General features: G+C 46.7%; 1 protein-coding gene across 1 annotated transcript in view; it reads right to left on the bottom strand.

Moving 5' to 3' along the window:
- Positions 1-5,834: 5,834 nt before the first annotated feature.
- The window catches only part of LOC134017335 (Krueppel-like factor 7), a 40,073-nt gene continuing 23,777 nt past the window's right edge, over positions 5,835-22,130 (bottom strand). The window contains exons 2-4 of the mRNA XM_062456842.1: positions 21,482-22,130; positions 15,787-15,910; positions 5,835-11,491 (exon numbers count right to left, since the gene is read on the bottom strand). The exon at positions 21,482-22,130 is cut by the window's right edge and continues 3 nt beyond it. Of these exons, the coding sequence (XP_062312826.1) occupies positions 11,440-11,491; positions 15,787-15,910; positions 21,482-22,130 (825 nt within the window). The 3' untranslated portion in view covers positions 5,835-11,439. The remainder of the gene's footprint in view (positions 11,492-15,786; positions 15,911-21,481) is intronic.

Here is a 22,130-nt window from a genome sequence, read left to right as displayed (position 1 = left end):
GCGGAGAGAAAGAAGAGGACCCGAAGGGGGAGCGGAGGAAAGAGGGTGAAGAGAGAATTGTCCGTCCTCATCCTTCACAGCTGTGAATCCCCGTGTGGTTCCTGAACAATGCACCAGGACCTTGGGCCAGTGGAAACATGCGGCGGCCATCACCACGTGCGCTGGCCTCGGTTTCCTTTTCCTCTTCCTCAACAGGCGAAGGAGACCGCAGATATCGAGACCCAGACGCAGACACGGCCACACACCCACACACACGGGCCATGTAGACGCACGTACACGCTCTCTCTCCTGGGCTTCCTCTTCGTTCAGGGCCAGATATGAGGGAGCAGAAACACAGAATGACAGACACGACAGGCGGCCAGTGAGATTGCCAAGTTCCCTGCTCTCCATTCTGCAGCCACATGGTCCAGGCAGAAGAGTGGGTGGAAAACAAAAGAAACGTTGTTCCTCAGAAAGAAAAAAAAAAAAAATACTAATAAAAAAAGACTTGCTAGTTTTACTGATTTTGTTTTATTATATCATTGGATGATGACAGGGTTGGCGTTTTCATCCCTCTTATTATCGACATGGGGCAAGGGCACAGGAGAGTCTCTTTTATGTTGTTCATCAAAGGGAAATGTAATTTTTGGATGTGTCTCACAGTGGGGGTTGACAGGCTTGCTCTGTGGTCCAGAATCGGGACAAACCTGAGAAATAAGCCACACCACATTTTACCTGAGAGAAAATACCATGTTCAAAAGCAGACCAATTACAATTATGCAAAAGCTTTTGATCCTGTATGTCATTTCAAACAGGTGAGGGAGAAAATGAGAAAGAATGGAAGACAGGAAGAGAGAGAGTGAGAGAGATAGATAGATAGAGAGAAAGTGAGAGAGAGAGAGAGAGAGAGAGAGAGAGAGAGGGGGGGGGGGTGGAGGGAGGGAGGGAGGATGATTCCGGTAAACACATCCTGAATTGATGTGCAGCGAGATGGAAGAGTAGAGAAACAAGAGGCTGCCATCTGAGATAAGCCCCTCTCTCCCTCCTCCTCAGATCTCTCTCTCCCTCCCTCCACTCCCGCTCCCTAGCTCCTCAGATCTCTGTATGTTTGCACTGAATAATTGAAGGCCTACAGTAGAGCCAGTGTCTGATAAAGGCAGCCAAATGACATCAATGTGCACCAGCGACCGAGAGATAGCCACAGAAGCACCACTATTGGCTATTTGGATCTCATTGATAAGCTCTATAGTGCTCGTCAGCAATATCACAAAGAGGCTATTTTGTAGATTGCTGCTGATTATGTTCAATGTTACTCGATTCGATCTCAATCCAAAAGCTGTTGTTTAAAAGGAGATGCTGCAGCACGTTGCTGCAGGCACGGGCCATCTCCTAAGAGGATTGTGATAACAGCATGTGTGGGCTGCGAGCCCTGCACAGCCGACAGAATGAGAAGAGATGTGAAACAAATGGTTGAACTGCCTTTCACCCTCCATGTAGAGTATACGCAGTAGTGGTATTTCTAAGAGGGAGCCTGTGGTCATTTTCTCTTATCAATTTCCATAAAACAAACAGCTTTGCTTCTGAGGTGTTATCAAACCACCAGACATATAGGAAATGCTGGGGGAAATATTTAGCATATAGCAGAAAGCATACATAATCTGGAAACACTACTGGCTCTTCACTAGCTCTGTCTCCTGTAGCCTGTGTTTGGCAAAGCAGATGCTCTCCTCAACCAGTCTGCTGGGTCCGGTCTCTGGGCTAGACACAGGACTGAGATGACTGGAAGCATAATGAGTGTGTGGGTATTCGTGTGTTTGTGTGTGTGTGTGTGTGTGAGCATGAGTTAGTGGCTGTGGTCAGTGCATGTGCACGTGTATTACAGTAATAAAAAGATACTGGGAATGGTATTAAGCCAGTGGTAGATAGAGGGGTTAAAAGAGAGAGAGTGTGTGTGTGAGAGGGAGAGAGAGAGAGAGAGAGAGAGAGGGAGAGAGAGAGAGAGAGAGGGAGAGAGAGAGAGAGAGAGAGGGAGGGAGAGAGAGAGTGAGTGAGAGAAATTGTGATGAGTGGAGATAGTACCAGACTCCCACCATGTTGTGTCTATTTGACCCCCTGAGTAGCTGTTTCAGGGAGATAAGGTAAATAGGCTATTGTCTCTGAGTGCTTGGATACCTACAGTGTAATTGCTTCATTCATCTGGATATGTTGAACAGGATTTAAACTGTGAAGTTTCCACTAAGGTCTTCCAGCTGAGATGACCCATCCCTGACCTCTGGCCATTAGGGGTCATGGCCCCTGACCTCTAGATAAACAGCTCAGAGCATACGTACATACCTCTCTATTTGCCACAGCAGGTCTGGGAGGAGAGATAGATGGGAAATGCTCCAATAGATGTGCTTGAGTTGATATTCTTAGAGCCATGTTACAAATCTGATGTAATACCTCCTTTTGAACAGAATGTTATTTGCTGCTCTGTACTATGTAATGTTGCAGTTGAGATATTATTGTGGCACTGCAGTTGAGATTGTATCATTGTTGCAATATGCCTGGTAGCTGGGACGTGGTTATTCTGCACTGTGCCTGGAAAAATATAAACTGTTCCTTGATTCTGACTACTGAAATACTGTTAGAACAAAGCACCTCTGATCCTTGATCTTCTGCTGCACATTTTATACACGCTATTTATACGTCACTTTGGATAAAAGCATCGGATGAATGAATAAAATGTTTTTTTAAATTGTCGCAAGAGTTTGAATGAGATTTTGTATGTGAGCCTATGTGTTTGAGTAAGAGTGTGTTTGCGTGTGGATGTGATGTTAACATGTGTGAGGACCAGATGGTTGTCTGTTTACGATGCAGCTTTCTCCTGGCTGGAGAAGGATCAAGACCCTGCATCCTGCCATTCTTAGGACAGAGGGGAAGTCACACTGGAAGGAATTGTGTGTGTGTGTGTGTGTGTGTGTGTGTTTGTGTGCTCCTACCACCTGCTGCCTCTCTCCACTGTTTGCTTTCATTAGAGCAAGCCCAGTGAACACAAATGATTGTGTTTATTAATATCAATTTATTGTCTGTTCATTCATTCATTCATTCATTCATTCAGGTTTTCATTCAGGTTGAGGACTGGCAATCCTACTAAACAACATAACCTCAGCGGAAAAGGGTTATGGGATGTAGAGTATTGTTGGAGCAAACACTAATTAAATGAACACATTTCCTCTTACTTCTTGTTTCCACAGGGGCCACTTCCTGTGTCAAGTCACAAAATGAAAACATGCCCCCTAAGCTATCTTACCACCCTGACTGCCCCTCCCCACTATAGTAAATATTATTCTTGGTAGATCTTCCTGTGTTTCAGTCAAGTTGCATGCTTACCGTCAGTCTATTTTTACCCTGTTTGCAGTGTAACTTTACTGCCAGATAATGTTTAGAGAAACACGGATCAGAGGGGTCAGCCAAACATTACTATCTATCTTAGAGGCATTGCTCATAGTAACAGGAAGACTCTGCCTATGGTGTGCTTGTGTTAGAGCTTATCTTAGCCTATCTTGTAGAAAATGTCTGCAGTGTAGAGTATATTGGACAGACAGCACACATTCAGAACTGTAGCTCTCTGCACACTAAATGTACAACGTTGTCAAAATAGCCTTGAGGTGATACTGGAAGGCACTTGACAATAACTAAACCATAAAGACAAGATTGCTGAGTGTCTATAAATCTACTTTCTGTAAAGGGTGAGCTGTATCTGCAAGCTTATCGTGGGTGTGTGTTGTGTCTGGGGGGTGATTGAGAGCCAAGCAAATATCCGCTACTATGGAAGATAGATTAATAAAGAAGTCCTTAAATCTACAAGAACATCTCTCATAGTAGTCATGTTTCTCCTTATTCTATCCTTCCCTAATGAGATGTGGAAGTCAAGCCAGCCTCATCTAATTTTTTTCAGTTTTTCAGACAAGAAATTCCCTCGGCTTCGCTCGGGCTGCTGTTTCTTCAATTCTGTGGTTGAGATCCGGTGGGAGAGACCGAAAATGTTTACATCACCTCCAGCAGGAGAGCGCGTACGGCTAGGGGACTTGTACACAACAACAACAACAGCAACAGCAGCAGTAGCGCTAGTTAGTCTTACAGGGCCTTCAAGGCCTTAATATTGAAAATTATGGATTATCTGCTACCGTCATCTGCTTAATTAAATGACCTTTTTTTAATCATCTACCGCTACAGGGCTCAGCTAAATTAAAACAAGAATCGCATCTGTGCCGTAATTTCCCTTCAATCAACAGGCTAATTTTAGCACCATTATCACCAGACTCAAAGGGCAGAGGGAAGCATATTGAGGTAACTGATTTAGCTGTGGTCATCATCTCTGTGCCACCCACTCTAGTGTTCCTCTACACAGTCAGCCTGGGACTGGGGAGCTGAGGCTGGGTATTGTCCAAAGGACCTGCTGCTGATAAGCTAAAGGAAATAGCCAGGCAGGGTCTGGGGGACTGTGGGCTAGGGGGTTTGGGCTGACTGGGGCCAGGAGTAGGGCTTACTGTGGGACACAGCAAGGCAGGGCTTGGGAGCTCTGGGGCTGGGGTTGGTGCTGAGGCTGGGTGTAGGGCTGAGGCTGTGCTACTGGTGGACTGTGGGGTTTGTGGGTCACAGGAAGCAGCTGACATGGCCCTCCAGAGAGATAGTGGGGAATAAGCAGAAGGCAAATTCATCAAATTTCTGTTGATTTCTGTTTATAGGAGAGCTGATGGTTGCTGTATTACACACTCACTGACACAACACTGTGCTAAATAAGATTAGAAACCGCTAACTCTCCTCCTTTTCCTCTAACAAGAGATGAACAAGCTTGTAATATGCTGAAATGTCTGACCCAATCAGACTTAACGATACACAGTGTTTGGTTAGCTAGCACAATGCAGAGTATCTCTATTGCCTAGGAAATAAGCATCATCTCAAGTCAACGCAAACTACCTGTGAAATGTCTCCATATGCACATATGCACTCCATGGGCAAAGCAAATACAGGGCTATTGAAATAAATGTGAATATAATGGCTTTGCTCTATGAGAATGTGGAGTGGTTGGGCGGATGATGCATACACAGCTCCATCCATCAAAACAGGTGACCTCAGCACTCCGAAAGACAGACGCCTGTGGTCTGGAGGCATGTCGCTGAAGTCTCGACTGAAGACGGTGATAATTTAAATTAGCGACATTAGCCATGACTGAGGAACCTGACAAGGAAATCTCTCAGTCACCCTGGGACGTTTACGGAATGGATATGGCATAGAAGAACCCCTTTTATTCTACGTAATTGCACCCTAATTAGCCATTAGTTATTCGATTACCCCTTTTAATCTGGAAGTCATGGGCATTGGCTTTGTAAATGGCGGCAGGGTCATTGACGAGTTAGTAAATGCTCTAATTAAGGAATATGCTAGTCTCCGAGCCCTGGAGAGACTGTTTGGTAGGGGCCATGGATATTCATGAGAATCCCTCATTTGTAATAAAACCCCTGAATTGCCACCGATGTAGGCAGAAAGGACAAGCGAGCGATGGTTATGTGGTGTTCACCGTGCGCCTACGCTCTCTCAGTGCGGCTCAACCATTATCCAGAATAATGTCCCGCGTGCAACAATGGAAGTCATTTTGGCGCCAGTGCAGGGAGCCATTGTTGAGCTGTATTAGTCATTTCTATATAGAGCCAGAGTTTATAATGAGGCTGCGCTTTTTACAGAAAGCCTGGCCGGAAGTGTGTGTGGTGTTGTGAAAAGGTGCAACGAGGTGTTTCTCTGGGTATTGTCCATGGGACACTTTGCTGTTGGCCATAAAAGGCTGCAGAGAGAGTACAAACGCCAGACCAGGGCAGGTTCTACCATTTATTACACATATTACATTCTTAAATAAAAACGCTCCACTGAACAGTTCTTGCATAGATATCTTACAATACCAATTTAAAAAAGAATTATGAAACAGACCAGTAACAAAAATAAATTTTTTCTTCTTCCTTAATAAAGAACATTACCATACTAACATCATATAATACAAATAATAATATTTTAAACACTTTGTACAGCAAAATAGGAAAAAAAGAAGGAACTTAAAAAGAGAAAGTATAAGGAAGTGATCATGGCAATGAGTGAGGGGGAGGGGGGGGTAGAGGTGGGAGGGTGAGGACAGAGGGAGTGTGGAGAGGGTTGTGTGGGGGTGTGGAGAGGTGGGAGGAAGGAGATGTACGTGTAGGTGTAGCCCGCATTAACGAGCCTCCGCGGCAGGAGTAATAGAAGCCTAACTACAGGGAAGGTTGTCTGCTCAGCATTCATCTACAGCTCACTGAGGTATGTAGTTGGCCGGCCTGGCTGACACTTAGACCCATGGCTGCTGTCTCGGAGGATTGTTTGTTACACACTCCAGGCACTACCTGACCACCCCAACCCACAGCAGCACTCCTCTATTCTCGAGTCTGGTAGCTGACGCAGAGAAAGCTACGTGTGCTACAGTACAGTCGTTTCCTTAGGTTAGATCTGATACCATTTCCTGCTCAGAGTGTGCTCAGAAGGTGGGTGGGTAATGTGTGGGGGAGAGGAGTGTGAGAAGGGGAGTGAGAGGAGGGAGGCGGAGGGACACGGACGCAGGGGAGGAGAAAAGGGATCATATTTGTGAATCCCTTATACTGACACATCAAGCATGGACAAACACAGCAGATACAGACAAAGTCACATCAGGATGCACTTCAACAGAACCACCATGACAACAATTGCCAAAACAGGACCAAACAAGTCCACAAGTAAGGAGTCCGGATGTTAACCAACATGGCTATTTCTGTTATTTCAAGATGGTGGACTGGTCCAAAAAATCTAATCATATTGGCTGGTCCTTAGTTGATCTAGTTGGTTCTTGTTACAAGTGCATCATAAGGTGTCACAAAATGTTAAGTGGATATTTGACAAAGTGCTCCAACAGACTATGCTAGCAGTGCACATGTAGTGTGTGCGGTAAATTTCCATGTAGTGACACGGCATGTTTGCGAAGACGAGCAGAAACATTAAAAATGAGTGAGATTCTGGATGAGCCACCGAATGCATTACTGTTGCCCAGCGCATTATGCTCCACCTTGGCTGCAGGCAACAGTTAGCTACCGTCTGACTCTGACTTGACATTTGAAATATGATACTCCACTGTACTATCTGCACTGTACTAAGAAGCTAATGGAAACTAATACTACATTAGAGTGGTTAGGCTGCTAGTCGACCTGCACTGCCACCCTAAAGATCTCTGACCATTATTTTACAACCGTGAACAACCATGAATGTAACTTTATCAAACATCAGAGATTGAAATGTCATGTGGGGTTGAAAGTAAAGTTGGAAAAGGTAGGGCTAAACTGAAATTGAGTGTTACGGATTCTCTTCTTCAGATTCTCTCCTGTCATTCACAGCAGTTTACTTGCAAATCTGCTAATCTTTGGGCAAAGTGTAAGTGTGCATACAGAGTTCCTGCAGTTGATTGTGCATGGACCACTGCTGCAAGATGGAGTAAGAGCGAGAGAAAGAGAGGGAGGGATGGAAGGGCTGTCTGAACGGCACTTGTAGAGTAAGGGAAGGTGGGGAAGGGTTGGGGGGAGAGATAGAGGGGGGTGACATAGACTGTGTTTTAAATAGTTAAAAGGGTTTTTCAGATTAACGCTAATCCCATCTCTAATCCATGAGATATAAATGCCGGGCTAATTTTGTCATTTGGTTAATCCCTAGGGTAAACAACATTTGTTTGTTCTTCAAAAAAATATCTCTTCAATTTCAATCATGTCTTCTAATAAATATATTATATATCTCTTGGTTTATAACTACAGCTATTGGGCTCATGTTGGTTAGATGGCATATTCCCCAGTGCTGTTGACTATTGAAACCATTTCACTAACAGTCCCTCATGCTGTCATATCCCCAATCCTCTTGGTTTCTCAGTGACCAACAGCTATCTCATTAGTGGGGCTGCGACTTGAGAGACCAGAGAGCTCCATGTTGGGGCCTGGAGCACTAATGCTAATCAGAGCCGTGGGAAGCTAGCCCACTAGCACTGAGAACACCACAGAGAACCAAGAGCATCTCCATGGCAGCACTGTTCTGTTCTGTTCTGACAGGAGGCTTAAACACTAGGCTGGGAATGCCATGAAAATGGAATACATTTAACTGTGGAATACGTTTGTTTTTGATGTGAGGCTGAGATCGGTCCATGGCTAATGGGACTGAATGAGGGGACTGAAAGTGACTAAATATGTGTGTTAGCTTTGTAGAGTGAGGGGCTCTAAGAGAGCTTACCGAGCCGACACTGAGTGACATTTTTTTTACTCACCGGCTAACTCACACCTATGCAGCAGAGTGTGTTTCTAAGGTATGTAAGATCCTTATTTAAATGAACATGATCTGGGTGGTTTTAAGGGTCAAAGAAACAAGGCCAGAATGTAACCAAACAAAAGCATCGTCAGCCATTGCTAGATTGAAAGCTTTCACCTCATCAACCCACATACAGTACAATCCCTGTTCCCCACTCTCTGTACACACACACAACCTGCAGTCTAGCAGTGGTCATCATCATCATTACTGTATGTCGATCCTCCAGCCAGCATCTAGCTGAGCTGTGCTGTGCTCTCACATGGGCACGCTCACAGACATACCATCACAAAGCTCTCCGAAAAGTGCCACAATCCACACATGATTGTACGTACTTATATAAGAGCGGGGCCATTCAAAAATCCCCTGCATTTCTCTGTTAATTTGGCATGACCTCGCATCAACCAACTTGGAGAAAAATAAACATTGTGGTAGCTTTGAAAAACAAGAAACAGAGAAGTCCAACGGAATCGGGAAAGCAGAACATCAGAGTCATCTTAATCTCTTGTTGTTTTACATTGTCTTTTTGTAGAGATATGGAGTGTGGATGTGTGCGTGAGTGTGTGATTGTGTGTGTTCGTGTAGAGAAGGAGCTGCCGCCAGTACACCTCATAGGGAGGCGATCCCCCCAGATAGGTCTGAGTGCCAAAACCTGTCCCTGGCTGGAGGGCAGGTCTGCGCTGGAGGTTTTTGGTATCGATTGTTCTGAGCTGCACCGTGGCCCCGAGGGCTGCTCTGGGATCCGTTAGTAGAGTCTGGCATGGCTGATGCATGGTACTGCAGAGTCATTAATGGAATCTACACCCCCACCTCCATAAACCCCCCCCCCCACCACCACCCTACCCCACTCTTATACAGCAGCCAGCATAGGATGCTAGTAAGGGGCCCTTGGAGTGTATATGCAGTAGGAGAAAGGAGTCTGGCATAGAGGGGATAATGCCCTGATTGCAAGGCCATGTAGGAATTCACATACCTGGGGCAGAAGCAAAATCTGGTCCCAAGCTTTTAGAAGCTGATTGTTAACATACAGAGGCCTAGGCCCAACTATGGCGATTGTTTGAACATGAGAATGAGCTTGTTTCTCACTTCAAAGCCACAACCCTCCAGCAGATCTTTTTGTACAAAACAACAGTTGCTAAAATCCTACTGAGAGAGAATTTGGAGCAGAACAAATAATCCAGGAAGCAGTGTGCGTGTGTGTGTTATCTGAGTGTGTGTGAGTGACAAAAAGGCTTCCATGCAGTGTTTTGTTTTTCAAATGTATATTAACAATATAATTATTTTCGTATGTTTTACAGGTCTTATCTTGAAAGAGGAGCAATGAGTAAATAAAAAACTGTTGTGTATGTCCGTGTGTGTGTGTTAGTTTGTGTTCACCGGCTCTATGTATGTGATAGAGAAACAGAATTATTTTTGTAAATTTTCTTTTTGTATTTTTATGACGTTTTTTTCCTTTGTATTCTTTTTTTCTGATTTTTTTGACTGTATGAAAAAAAGTTGAGATAACATTGAAAAAGTCAGTGCAGACAATGAATAAGAAACAGGCAGGTTCCTCTAGGCTGATGTAGCAGACATGACATGTTCTTTCTGTCTCTGACTGGGGTTGGCTGTCTTTAGTCCCAGACTCATGTCCAGCCAACCAGTTCCCCAGTCCCCCTAGCACGAGGTGTGGCCATAAGCATGCCCCTCCCCAGCACAGGTTCCATAGTGGAAAGTTCCAGAACCAGCACAAAGCTGCAGAACATGTTCCAGCTCTCCTGGCCTCCTTGGCTGAGTAGCGATGCCACAGCGGGGTCAAGCCAAGGTCTTCTTTTCAGACTGAGAGCATGGGAGGAAATCAGAATGAAAACCAGACGGCCTCCTCTTTCAATTCAGTCCAACAATATAAATCCTGCACTTTTCAGAGTTTGTGTGACTTCTCCTTGTTCCTCTGTCTCCTTTGCTGTCAGTGTGAGATAGCTGCTAATAAGTCCAGTCTGTGCTGCTCTACAGGAGAGAAAGTCTGTTCTGTGGTCCCCCGTTTCCAGATCAACACATTCTGCCTCATGAAGTAGTTCAAATGTTTTTTTTTTTGTTTTTTTTTCATCATTCAGTGAATTTTAAGACATTTCAGCCAAAGAGAAAAAAAAAAAACCATCATTCTTGATAATTATAACAATAAATGTCTTTAAAAAAAACACAAAGGCAAGAAAGTGTCGCTGCGCATTTGTTAGTTTGCCTGTGAGGTGGCAGGCGTGAAGGTGAGACAGAAGAGCGCCCCCCAGAGGAGAGCCCTGGAAAGACAGGGGTCACAGCAGAGCTCCCCCAAGTCACATGACCCCAGGCTCACTCCAGGTGGAGGCTCTGCTGTGGGTCTCGATAGTTCCATCTTCATCCTTAACATAATCATCACCACCACCAACCTCGCCATCATCGTCCTCTCGTGCGGTTTTGGCTTGGTTGTTGACTTCACACAGAGTAGTTTGCTGAGATTCCTGTATAGCTGCAGTATTATGTTTTTTTTTTTTTTTTACATGTTGCAAAAAACAAACAGTAAAATTGAGAAGAAAACGGTTGAATGGAGAGAAAAGATAAAAGTTGTTTTAAAACCCACTCGCTGTTTCTGCTAGTCACTCATGATTGTTATGTGAGAGTTGAGCACAGTCATTATAGGGCCTTATGATCTTCTCTCCACTCCAATTGAATGTACAGTAAAGAAACAGGTGAAAATGGGTCCTGTCGGACCAGAGTTTCGGTTTGGCAGTGTCTGAGTCCATAGCCCAAAGTAGGGCTTACCAAGCGATGCAATCAAAGAGTGTTGTGTAGACTGTAGAAAGTTGTGGAATATGGAAGTGTGAATCGAAAGAAAACAACAACTAGCCCCTCCCCTCTTCTACTCCATCTCCTCGCCGACCATCTGGTGTTGCCAGTTGTTCCAGGGTTTGATCCCCCACAATGCTTTGCTCCCCTGGTGTCAGGTCTCGGCAAGGGTGGTCTCTGGACGGGCTGAGGCGGAGCTGGTGTGTGGTTCGACATGTCCTGCCTCACTTCTCTCCTATCTCTCCTTCTCTTCTTCTTCTCTCCCTCTCTCTCTCCTGACTCCCCTTAGATGTGCCTCTTCATGTGCAGGGCCAAGTGGTCTGACCTGGAGAAACACCTGGATAGAAAGAGAGAGAGAGACAGAGAGAGAGAGAGAGAGAGAGAGAGAGAGAGAGAGAGAGAGAGAAGAGAGAGAGAGAGAGAGAGAGAGAGAGAGAGAGAGAGAGAGAGAAAATGGGAGGAAAAAAAGAGAGTTATTTACATGGCAAGCTTGGGCAAATTGCTCTTTTGCCTCATTCCAACACCTTGGAATGTCTCACTGTCGCATCTGTCTGGAGATGCTGGTGCCACTTATGAGTCCCTGGCGATAAATGATTTTAATGTGGATAGTAAATGTGTTTATTAGAATAGATTATATCCCTACACAAATGTTTTTGGTTCGTGCCCTAATTTGTAATATTTCTGCAACTGCTTTAACTTGGGATGCCATGGGACGTTTTCTGCCTTCTTGGCCAGGCTTTTTTGACTAAATAAAGGGTTAGGGTTACACTGCATAATATAAAATAATCTCTGTGGAGTAGTTTGGAGGCATGATATTTGATACTTTAGAGAGCTGATGAATACTAAATAACTTAACACTACAAATGCAAACGAAACGGAGTGATATTCATTAAATAACCAGCGATAAGAGACAGCAGATTACCAGTTTCTGGCAGCGTGAGTTTACAGATGGAGAGGTACACACATGAGCTGTGGCATAACAAAAAAACAACTCGACAGCATTTGCTCCTTTAAAGAAATGAATAATAAGATCTCACTTATTTTTCTCACGTTAATGCCCTAACGTTCCAGAATGAGGACGTCAGTTCAGCAGGAACCGTTCTGCTTCCTCCTTTATTAAGAGAAGTGGCCGTAATTCTTCCGAACGCCGCCACAAATCAGCGTCTGAATACCGGAGTTTAGGATTCATACGCCGCTGGAGGTCGAACGCTATCGCGGAAACGCAAGTCGTCATTAGTAATGCAACATTTGAGTGATGACTTTGCGTTGGTAGTGGCCGTAGGGCCTTCTGGGCGCTCAAATCGATTTAGCTCACACACTGGTTACCACCGCTGGTAAGAACGATAAATAAAAGTGGGTGAGAATGTATGCGACAGAAAAGCCACTTGTACTTTACTTTTATTGTGGCTTTGTAAGGATTATTGTATTACCTTCAGCCATACCATAACAAAGTATCACAATGATATGAATAAAGGAGTGGAAAGCAAAATGTGGGAGAGTAAAAAAAAAACAATTAAAATTTAACTTTGCCAAAGGCTGTATGCATTATTAATTAGTCCAGAAACAAAGCACAAACCCTGGTGAGCCCCTTTGAAAGGATGGGCTCTCAGCCAATTAGAAGCAGAGATTTGAACAGGTACTAGGAGTCAGGAACTATGGGAGTCAGTTACAGAGATAAATAGCTAGCCTCTCCCTGTCCCTCCCACCCTCTCCTCCCTTATTTCTTCTTTCAAGCGTGGGAACTGACCAGCTCGAAATGGCAGCATGCCGCATGCAGGTTGCTATTTCGGGTATCTGATAAATGACTTTTTTCCATGTCTCTTTTTCTATCTTTCCCTTTCTCCTCTGTGTCTTTTATTGTTTTATTCAGTTTTGCCGCTGCCCCGCTGCTATCCCCTTGTCCCTAAGGAGCTTGTGCTGTACCTGTCTGTCTTGTATGGTGTAGTATGGGGTGTAAGTGAGGGTGGGGGTTAGGGAGAGAGAGAGGAGAGAGAGAGGAGCTGGTGGGGGCTGAGGGGGCTGGGGGGGTCACTGGACAGATGGCCCTGCGAGGGGGCCGCCACACCAGCTGGCATGCCCCTGCCCCCTTCCACTCCTACACCCCTCCATCCATCCCTCCTTCCCTCCATCTCCCTCCTGCCCCGTGCCTTGCCCAGCAGGGGGTCCCAGCTTGATTAGGCAGGATTAATGATGGACTTGTGTGTATGTTTGCGTGTGTGTGTGTGCGTGTCCCTAAAGAGAGAAAGTGGCAACACACTGTATTTACTGTTCAACTTTCCACGGCTGTCACACCATTTTGCCTGCCATTCTGATGGTAATGTATGTGTGTATGTGTGTACACGTGGGTGTGTGTGTATGCAGTATGCGTGCACCTCCTGGTCAACACGGCGAGTTGTTCCCTAAGGTGACTGAACAGGCTGCACACAGAGGGAAAATCAGTCTGTCTGCTGAGTGGCGCGTCCCTCACTTGAGCCTTCAAAGGGTGTGTGAGAGTTTGCAGACGTGTGTGTGTGTGTGTGGGTGGGTGGGTGGGTTAAAAAAAGGAGCTGAGTTAACCTCTGTGCCAGCCTCTTGTTTATACGAGCTGCAGACATCTGACTGAGTGGGGACAGATGCCTAATGCACTGTGATCCATATTTATCTCTTAACTGTATCATTAGCATCCATCCAGGAGTGGCCGCAATCTGTTTCTCTGGAGAACGTAAACAAGGTAGCCATTTTGGATGAGGCTTTATATTGTTCACCCACCCACCTTGTAGCAGGACAGCTAATTTGCCTTCCCCCGTTCAAACACTGGGGCTCTATTGAGACAGTGGCTTTGATTTCAAACGCCTCCCATCCCATTCACATTTTGGCTTGCAATCACACAAATTCACAGTGTGTGTGTGTGTGTGTGCCGTAATTGTCCAAACACATAATCAGCAGAGGAGTTATGGTATTGATTGGGCTCCACTCTGGGTGTTCTTTATCATCTCCTCCTACTGCAGCGCTGTCTTTTTCCCATCCTTTTATTTACAGCTTTTCTACCCCCTGCCAGAATGTGTGTGTGTGTGTGTGTGTGAGTGTTGGTAGCTGTGTGTTTGATACTGTATCTGTGATTGGTCATGTTCCTGATGTATATCTACGGGAAGGAATGTGTTTTCTTGTGTCTATTTATGTGTATGTCTTTAATTGTGGCAGTGTTGCTCTGTGCGTGTGTGCCTGTGCCAGAACACTACGACACCCAGTGCTCTGGTGGGATTAGAAGACTCCAGCAGTGTTCTGGAGGGGTTTAGGTTTAAATCCAAACTAGAAGGAACCGAAAGGGTCCAATTAAGGTTCCCTCAGGGGCGGGACGAAGGAGACACTTTCAAACACACACACACACACACACACGTACACATCCAAGACTCCAGGCTCTGGTAAAGTGGACCTGGCATCTGGGCTTAGTCAATTAACCAAAACAGTATGCCAGCTCCTAACGGACCCTTTGTTCGCCAATAGCCAGAATACATTTGGTAATGAGTGCTGGAACAAGGATTAGATTATGCACTCCCCCTGGTCTTTGTCTGGGTGAGAGGGCCAGCCTGGCTCTCCGCTCCACTGATACAGTAGCTAAGGCTGGACCTGGTCAAGCTGTGGACATGCAGGGTCCGTGTCATTCGAGTGGATAAAGGAGGGTGTTTCAAAGCTGTCCCCTTCTGGAGAGAGAAACAAGCGCTTGGTAATTAGGGTTCCACCCAGAGTGTGCTCAGTGTGTGTGTCTTGATGCCGGCGTGTAATTGAGTGCGGCGCCATGTGTGTGAGGTTGATGACAGCTTCCTGCTATTGTCACATGACAGCCTATCAGTCAATTCCTCTCTCTAATGCAAATTTAAGTCCACCGTACGCACAGACACACACACAGACACAAACACACACCCACACACACTCACCCACACTGCTATTAGATTCAGACAAAGGGCTGCTCTTTGAATCTTTGAGTCTCCAGGGGACAGAGAGGTCTGATGAGTGTCACACTTTGCTCCATAATGGATGAGAGTGTGTGTGTGTGTGTGCGGGTGTGTGTGTGTGTGTGTGGTAGCCTTTCTCTCTCTCTCTCTCTCTCTCTCTCTCTCTCTCTCTCTCTCTCTCTCTCTCTCTCTCTCTCTCTCTCTCTCTCTCTCTCTCTCTCTCTCTCTCCAAAGCTCCCAATGCTTTTGTTACGTAACTTGATCATTTTAAGCACACACACCATGTTCTACTCTCTATTTGATATTTTCAGTGTGTGTCAGCACCCAGGTTGGGCAGGACAAGCAGTGAGTGTGAGGTTGGTCTATTCACGGAGTCTGGGTGATGGCAATCACGGGACCAGCCGTGTAGCGAAGAGATCGAGGAGGAGGGAGGAGGTATGGATGAACGAAAAGGAGGGAGGAGGGAGAAGGGAGAGAGGGATGACAAGGATGGAGGAGGTAGGAAAGAATGACAGGGACGAAGGAGGGAGAAACACATGATGATGGAAGCTTGGTTCATATTAATAAATATAACCTCATCCAAACCTCATCTGCTAAGTGTGTAATGATAAGGAATGTGTGTTTGTGTGTGTGTTCTTACTGTGTATGTTTCTGTGTGTGTTTGCGTCAATGTGTTGTTGTATGTCAGCATGCGTCTTACCTGTCGCAATGGTTACACTTGAAGGGCTTTGCCCCGGTGTGTTTGCGGTAGTGCCTTGTCAGTTCGTCACTCCGGGCGAAACGCCACTCACAACCCTCCCAGGAACACTTGTAGGGCTTCTCACCTAGAGAGAGAGAGAGCAAGAGAGAGACAAAGAGACAGGGAGAGAGAGAGGTCTGTCAGAAACATTATCATCATGAAACCTTTGTGAGTGGAGCTGCACGGTGTGAGAGAGGTCCCTGTGTGTAATAGTCCTGTTAATAAACCCAGACAGAGATTGGTTAATATGACAGATTCATTTACCTGTGTTTGCTGGCTAACACACCTATAAGGCTAGGTAGATACGACAGAGTTTTCAATAAACCAATCAGGAAAATGAGCCTACCCGGGAGCTCTAAATGAAGTCTTTCAGACAAGGCACGTTAATTCATAATCCCCCCGAATCACGCTGAAAATGAAACTTCCCCTCCCTCCCTCTCCCCCCACCTCCCCTCCCCTCCATGCCCCTGAGGATGGATCTGTAATTCAAATGAAGCGCTCCCCTGTTAAGCAGATGGGAGAGGAGATTTCTATTGTTCGCAGGCTGTAGTTTTATCTCCTTGATAAAAGGCCTTCCGGCGGGAACAGGGGGGGGGGGGGGGTGTTGTGGAGGGGGGGGGGGGGGGGGGGGGGTCCCAGGCCTGAAGATCCCCTCAAGGGGAAGCAGACTGTCTTCAAATGGGACGGGCACAGATCGGGGAAGGGGGGATTGCAGGAGGGTTAGGGGATGTTATGACGGCGACAGTTGATACAGATCCTGGGGTGGTAACGATAATTGGGGTCTTAATGGCGCCTAATGGGGAGTAATACTGCGCTTCCAGTGGGCCAGCTGCCACCGTCTCCACTGATCACCGTGTCCACCAATCTTCCTAACTAGACTAAAGTGCCATTAAAGTGAAATCTAAGCGGCTCAATCGGAAGCGGCGGTAACGTTCCAAATCACGGGCGCCCGTGCGCCACGTGACCCGCTGGTTTTCGTGCGGCTCGAGAGACAGATGACGGAGAGTCGAGGGGGGGCAGTGCAGGGGTGGCGTGCGCCTCCCACTCTCAGACGTAGACGGGGGGATTCTGGTTTATGTAACGCGAGGAAGGCCTATGATCTGCTGAGCATTTGATGATGCAATAGGGAGTAAAGGATGAGATGGCAGAACGTTCGAAGACGGAGGGGAGAAGGGATCAGAAGAGAAGAAAAAAGGAGAGAAGAGATGTTGAGAAGGTGAGGCTGAAAGCTGTCATTGTACTTTTCCTTTCTCCTCCTTCTATCTCTCCTCCTGTCTTTTCTTATATTTGCAGGATGACAATTTACCTCAGCATTACCTCAGTTCATGACCTGATTCCAGTGATACAGGAAATCCTGTCTATCACCGATACAGGACATACTGTCCATTGTAGATACAGGATATACTGCCCATCACAGATACTGTTTCAGGATACTGTCCCTCTACCCTCAGTGATAGGCTTCTGAAGAGGTCTGTCTTATTCTGTATCTCCCCCTGCACACCTTCACTGAGGAGAGGAGGGAACAGGAGATAAAAGGAAAGGAGAGGGGAGAAGAGGAGAGGAGAGAAGCAGGTGCCAGACAGAGAAACATTTCGCACCTCCTCTTTCCCTATCTGTAATTGGCCATCCCTCTTTTCCTCTGCTCTCTACATGCATCCTCCATACACACCCACCCACCAACATACACACACACACTCAAACACAAACACACACACAAACAAACAAACACCCTTCCATTTTTTGACAGAAGGAGGGGGAGGCAGGGGCCGGCTTGGAACCACCAATGCCACGGCAACCAAAACGCCAGCCAATTATAACTCGACGAGGCGAGGATGCATGATGGAGTAGCCTAGCAACCGGGTAAAAGAGATTGAGAGAGAATAGGGGCGGAGAGAGAGAGGTGTAGCCAGCTGAATCTAGCAGCCGTGGACACCCTGTGCCACCAGCCAATTATTGCTAGCGCTGGATGAGTGTGATTCAGTTGCCTGGCAACCCAAAACCGAGGGAGCACGGGTTAGAGTGGAAGGAGGATTTAGGGATGGGGGGTAGATTTTGGGGGGGTTGGGTGTTGGTGGGTAGTTGGACAGTCTGAGTGCTCCAAGAACCCCCCCCCCCAAAAAAAAAAAAAAATCAGCCATTTTCTGCCTCTCTTCTGTTTTTGCAATGGTCTCCTAGCAACCGGTCCTCTTCAACCAACCCTCCTCCCCCCAATCCCCCCTCCAGCCCTCGCCCACCTCGCCATACTCCCAGCAGCATCACAGGTGCCGCGACTGCAGTTAATTACATCTCCTCAGTCAGCTGGAGACGGGGCAGAGTTATTATGATCTCTGAGCTCGCTGCAGGCACAGCTTCTGCTGGGAGACCGTCACAACCAAAGCAGCCCACAGCCAATCCTCAGCAAGATGCCCCCTCTCAGTTGCAGAGAGGAACATTGACTGGCTGACCTGACACTAAGCCTCTGCTTTGAATAGTTAAGAGACATGAATATTGAATTGTACCCTAAAGCCATGACGAAGGAAATATCTCAACAATTCTTATTGACTTTCTTTGTGAATAGGAAAACACACATAGACATAAACTGCCGTGAGGACCACCAAAAAACGAAAGGAGGTTTTCTATCAGCTGTGATACTGTTATTGACAAGTCTAATGGAGCACTCCATCTCCACACAGGCCTCTCCTCTCTCCTTTCTGCCTCCCTCTAGCCCTCCACTAATCTTAATCTCTTTCTGTGTCAGTGATTTATGGACATAATAACCAAAAAAGAGGATTAAGCTAATTACATCACTGTACTGCTCTTGTAATGAACATATCGTTTGGGCAAACACGCACGCATACACATACACACACACTCGCACACACTCAGCCGCAGTGTCTTCAGGGTGTTGTTTTCCCTGCTCCCTCCTCCTCGCTAGCCCACTTCAGAGCTGATGAAACCTGCCGAGTCAACAGCGGGCCTTGGGATCCACATTAGCCATGCTAATACCCGACGACATGTTACCTTGGGTTGCTGCTCTACATTAGCTAGGCTAAAACTTAGGCTAAAGCTACACTGCGTTTCCCAAGGCTGCATTAGCCTAGTCAGGGATGCTCTCTGTCTGAAGTTCAACGAGAGTGCAGAAGTGGTTATGAGCTACTACAGGCGCAGAAATGTCTGAATTAGCAGAGAGAAGTCATTTAGCCTTGTCAGCCTATCAGTCATGTGGTAATCATGGAGCAGTGTACGTCGGAAGACTGGGTGGTGACTGTGCTGCTCTCAATTAGAGCCTGGCTGCTATTAAATCAAATCAAATCAAATGTATTTGTATAGCCCTTTTTACACGCAAGCATGTCACAGAGGGCTTCACATATGCCCATAGAACTGCCCCTCAACCAACCTAAACCCTCAAGGAAGACAAGGAAAAACTCCCAAAAAACTCTCAACAGGAGAAAAAAAAATGGAAGAAACCTTGGGAGGAGCAATTTAGAGAGGGATCCCCTCCTCCAGAGACGGTTGGTGGGAGAGAGGAGCAGAACACAGGCTAAACATAGTCATACAGTGTCGATGGGTCTTTAAAACACCAAAATCCATTATTCAACTTTATAGATGTAGGACAGGACCGGGAGACTCGCGACCAGGTCCAGCGTTGGCTGACCGACGACCAGGCAGGTGCTGACAACTCAAACCCCCCACACCACAAGGGATGTGTGTGGGGGGGGACAGAGAGAGGAGAGCAGGGATTAGAGAATGCCAGAAGCAGCTAACAGTTACAGTCATAATAGAATGAGATCCCCACCGGTCAAGTGTGGACTGGTGCAGCAATTTAACAGAGAGGGGAATTTGATGCAACCCCACACACCAAGACAGCGACAGCCCCCCTCATTTGGAACATGAAATCTGTTCCAGGGGAAGAGAACTCCAAAATAAGTTATACTTAAAGAATAAGGATGGAAACAACCCGTCCCCCGTTGCCTCCAACTAGTAACATACTTACCTTTAACAGTCGTAGAATTGACTAAACAATAACGTTTTAACCTAATTTTAAACGTCGAAACAGTATCAGACTCCCTAATTGAGACGGGTAGTTTATTCCAGAGAAGAGTCGCTCTATATGAGAACGCCCTACCTCCAGCTGTTTTTTTCTTAATTTGGGGAACCACCAGATAGCCGGCATCTTGAGATCTAAGTGTCCTTGCGGGGCAATAGGGTGCAAGGAGACCGGAGAGGTACAGTGGTGCCAATCCATGCAGAGATTTGTAGGTTAGTAGTAGAACTTTGAAGTCAGCTCTGGCTTGGATAGATTAGATGTTATGTGATCAAACTTTCTTGTTCTGGTCAATAGTCTAGCAGCAGCATTTTGCACCCGCTGTAAATTTTTTAGGTGGGTAATTGGGAGGCCAGAGAACAACACATTGCAATAGTCCAATCGGGACGTAACAAATGCATGTATTAGTTTTTCGGCATCATCCTTTGAGAGAAATATTCGTATTTTGGCAATATTACGTAGATGGAAAAATGCAGTTCTAGTAATTTGCTTAATATGGTACTCAAACGAAAGGTCTGGGTCCATTGTGACTTTTTTAGAGACTGGCTGAGGAAGATGAGAGACTGTTCTACTGACAGTACAGGCTGTAACAGGCCCTTAGGTAGTAAAATATTTTCTCAATGTTTCTATGAGATCAACAAGACTATGTTGGATTGCATTTCACTTCCATGTTAGTCAGAATTTGGAACACTGAGACATTCTGTAGTGTTGTGTCGTTGATTGACCTGGGTAGTGTAGTCTGTAGTGCTGCTGGTGTGTGTTTGGTGTTGTGTAGTCTGTAGTGTTGCTGGTGTGTGTTTGGTGGTGTGTAGTCTGTAGTGTTGCTGGTGTGTGTTTGATGTTGTGTAGTCTGTAGTGTTGCTGGTGTGTGTTTGATGTTGTGTAGTCTGTAGTGTTGCTGGTGTGTGTTTGATGTTGTGTAGTCTGTAGTGTTGCTGGTGTGTGTTTGATGTTGTGTAGTCTGTAGTGTTGCTGGTGTGTGTTTGATGTTGTGTAGTCTGTAGTGTTGCTGGTGTGTGTTTGATGTTGTGTAGTCTGTAGTGTTGCTGGTGTGTGTTTGATGTTGTGTAGTCTGTAGTGTTGCTGGTGTGTGTTTGGTGGTGTGTAGTCTGTAGTTTTGCTGGTGTGTGTTTGATGTTGTGTAGTCTGTAGTGTTGCTGGTGTGTGTTTGGTGGTGTGTAGTCTGTAGTGTTGCTGGTGTGTGTTTGGTGGTGTGTAGTCTGTAGTTTTGCTGGTGTGTGTTTGATGTTGTGTAGTCTGTAGTGTTGCTGGTGTGTGTTTGGTGGTGTGTAGTCTGTAGTGTTGCTGGTGTGTGTTTGATGTTGTGTAGTCTGTAGTGTTGCTGGTGTGTGTTTGGTGGTGTGTAGTCTGTAGTGTTGCTGGTGTGTGTTTGATGTTGTGTAGTCTGTAGTGTTGCTGGTGTGTGTTTGGTGGTGTGTAGTCTGTAGTGTTGCTGGTGTGTGTTTGATGTTGTGTAGTCTGTAGTGTTGCTGGTGTGTGTTTGATGTTGTGTAGTCTGTAGTGTTGCTGGTGTGTGTTTGATGTTGTGTAGTCTGTAGTGTTGCTGGTGTGTGTTTGATGTTGTGTAGTCTGTAGTGTTGCTGGTGTGTGTTTGGTGGTGTGTAGTCTCACCCGTGTGGGTCCTCTGATGTGCCTTCAAGTGGGAGCTCTTGGTGTAAACCTTCCTGCAGCCGTTGAACTGGCAGCGGTGCACCCTCTTCTTGTTTTCCGGGATGTCCCCCCCCAGCCCCAGGGAGCCCCCCCCTCCCTGCTCGCTGTCGCTCAGTGCCCCGCCCCGGCCTGGCGGGGACGGCAGAGAGCGCGTGGCCACCAGCTTGGCGGCCCCCAGTCCCACCTTCTTGGGAACCAGTTTGAGTGTGAGCGTGCCGTCGGCCGTGGCGGTCAGCGTCTGCATGGGCTTCACCAGGTGGCGGCCCAGCTCCGGCGAGGAGGGCGGCGTGAGGGAGGTGACGGCAGCGCTCAGCTGGGCGGCGTTGACTCCGCTGGTGGCCGTGGCGTCTTTCGCCTGGGTCCCGGCCTCCGGGGTCTTGCTGGTGTTGGGGGCCTGGAGGACTCTGGGCACCTTGGGGAGGGAGACGAGGAGGGGCGGGGGGCTGGGCTGGTCGGAGAGGCCGGGCAGGAGGGGGTCCATCAGGTCCTCGTCGCTGTCGCCAGCCGTGCCGTGCATGAAGGCCGGGGTGAGGAGGCAGTCGAGCTCCTCGTCGAACAACTCGGACAGACGTTTGGGTTCTGTCTGCAGGTACCGTTCCAGCTCTAGACA

The sequence above is a fragment of the Osmerus eperlanus genome, chromosome 3 (genome assembly GCF_963692335.1).
Source record: "Osmerus eperlanus chromosome 3, fOsmEpe2.1, whole genome shotgun sequence".
In the NCBI taxonomy this organism is placed as follows: Eukaryota; Metazoa; Chordata; class Actinopteri; order Osmeriformes; family Osmeridae; genus Osmerus; species Osmerus eperlanus.
This window is presented reverse-complemented; position numbering and strand designations above follow the sequence as displayed.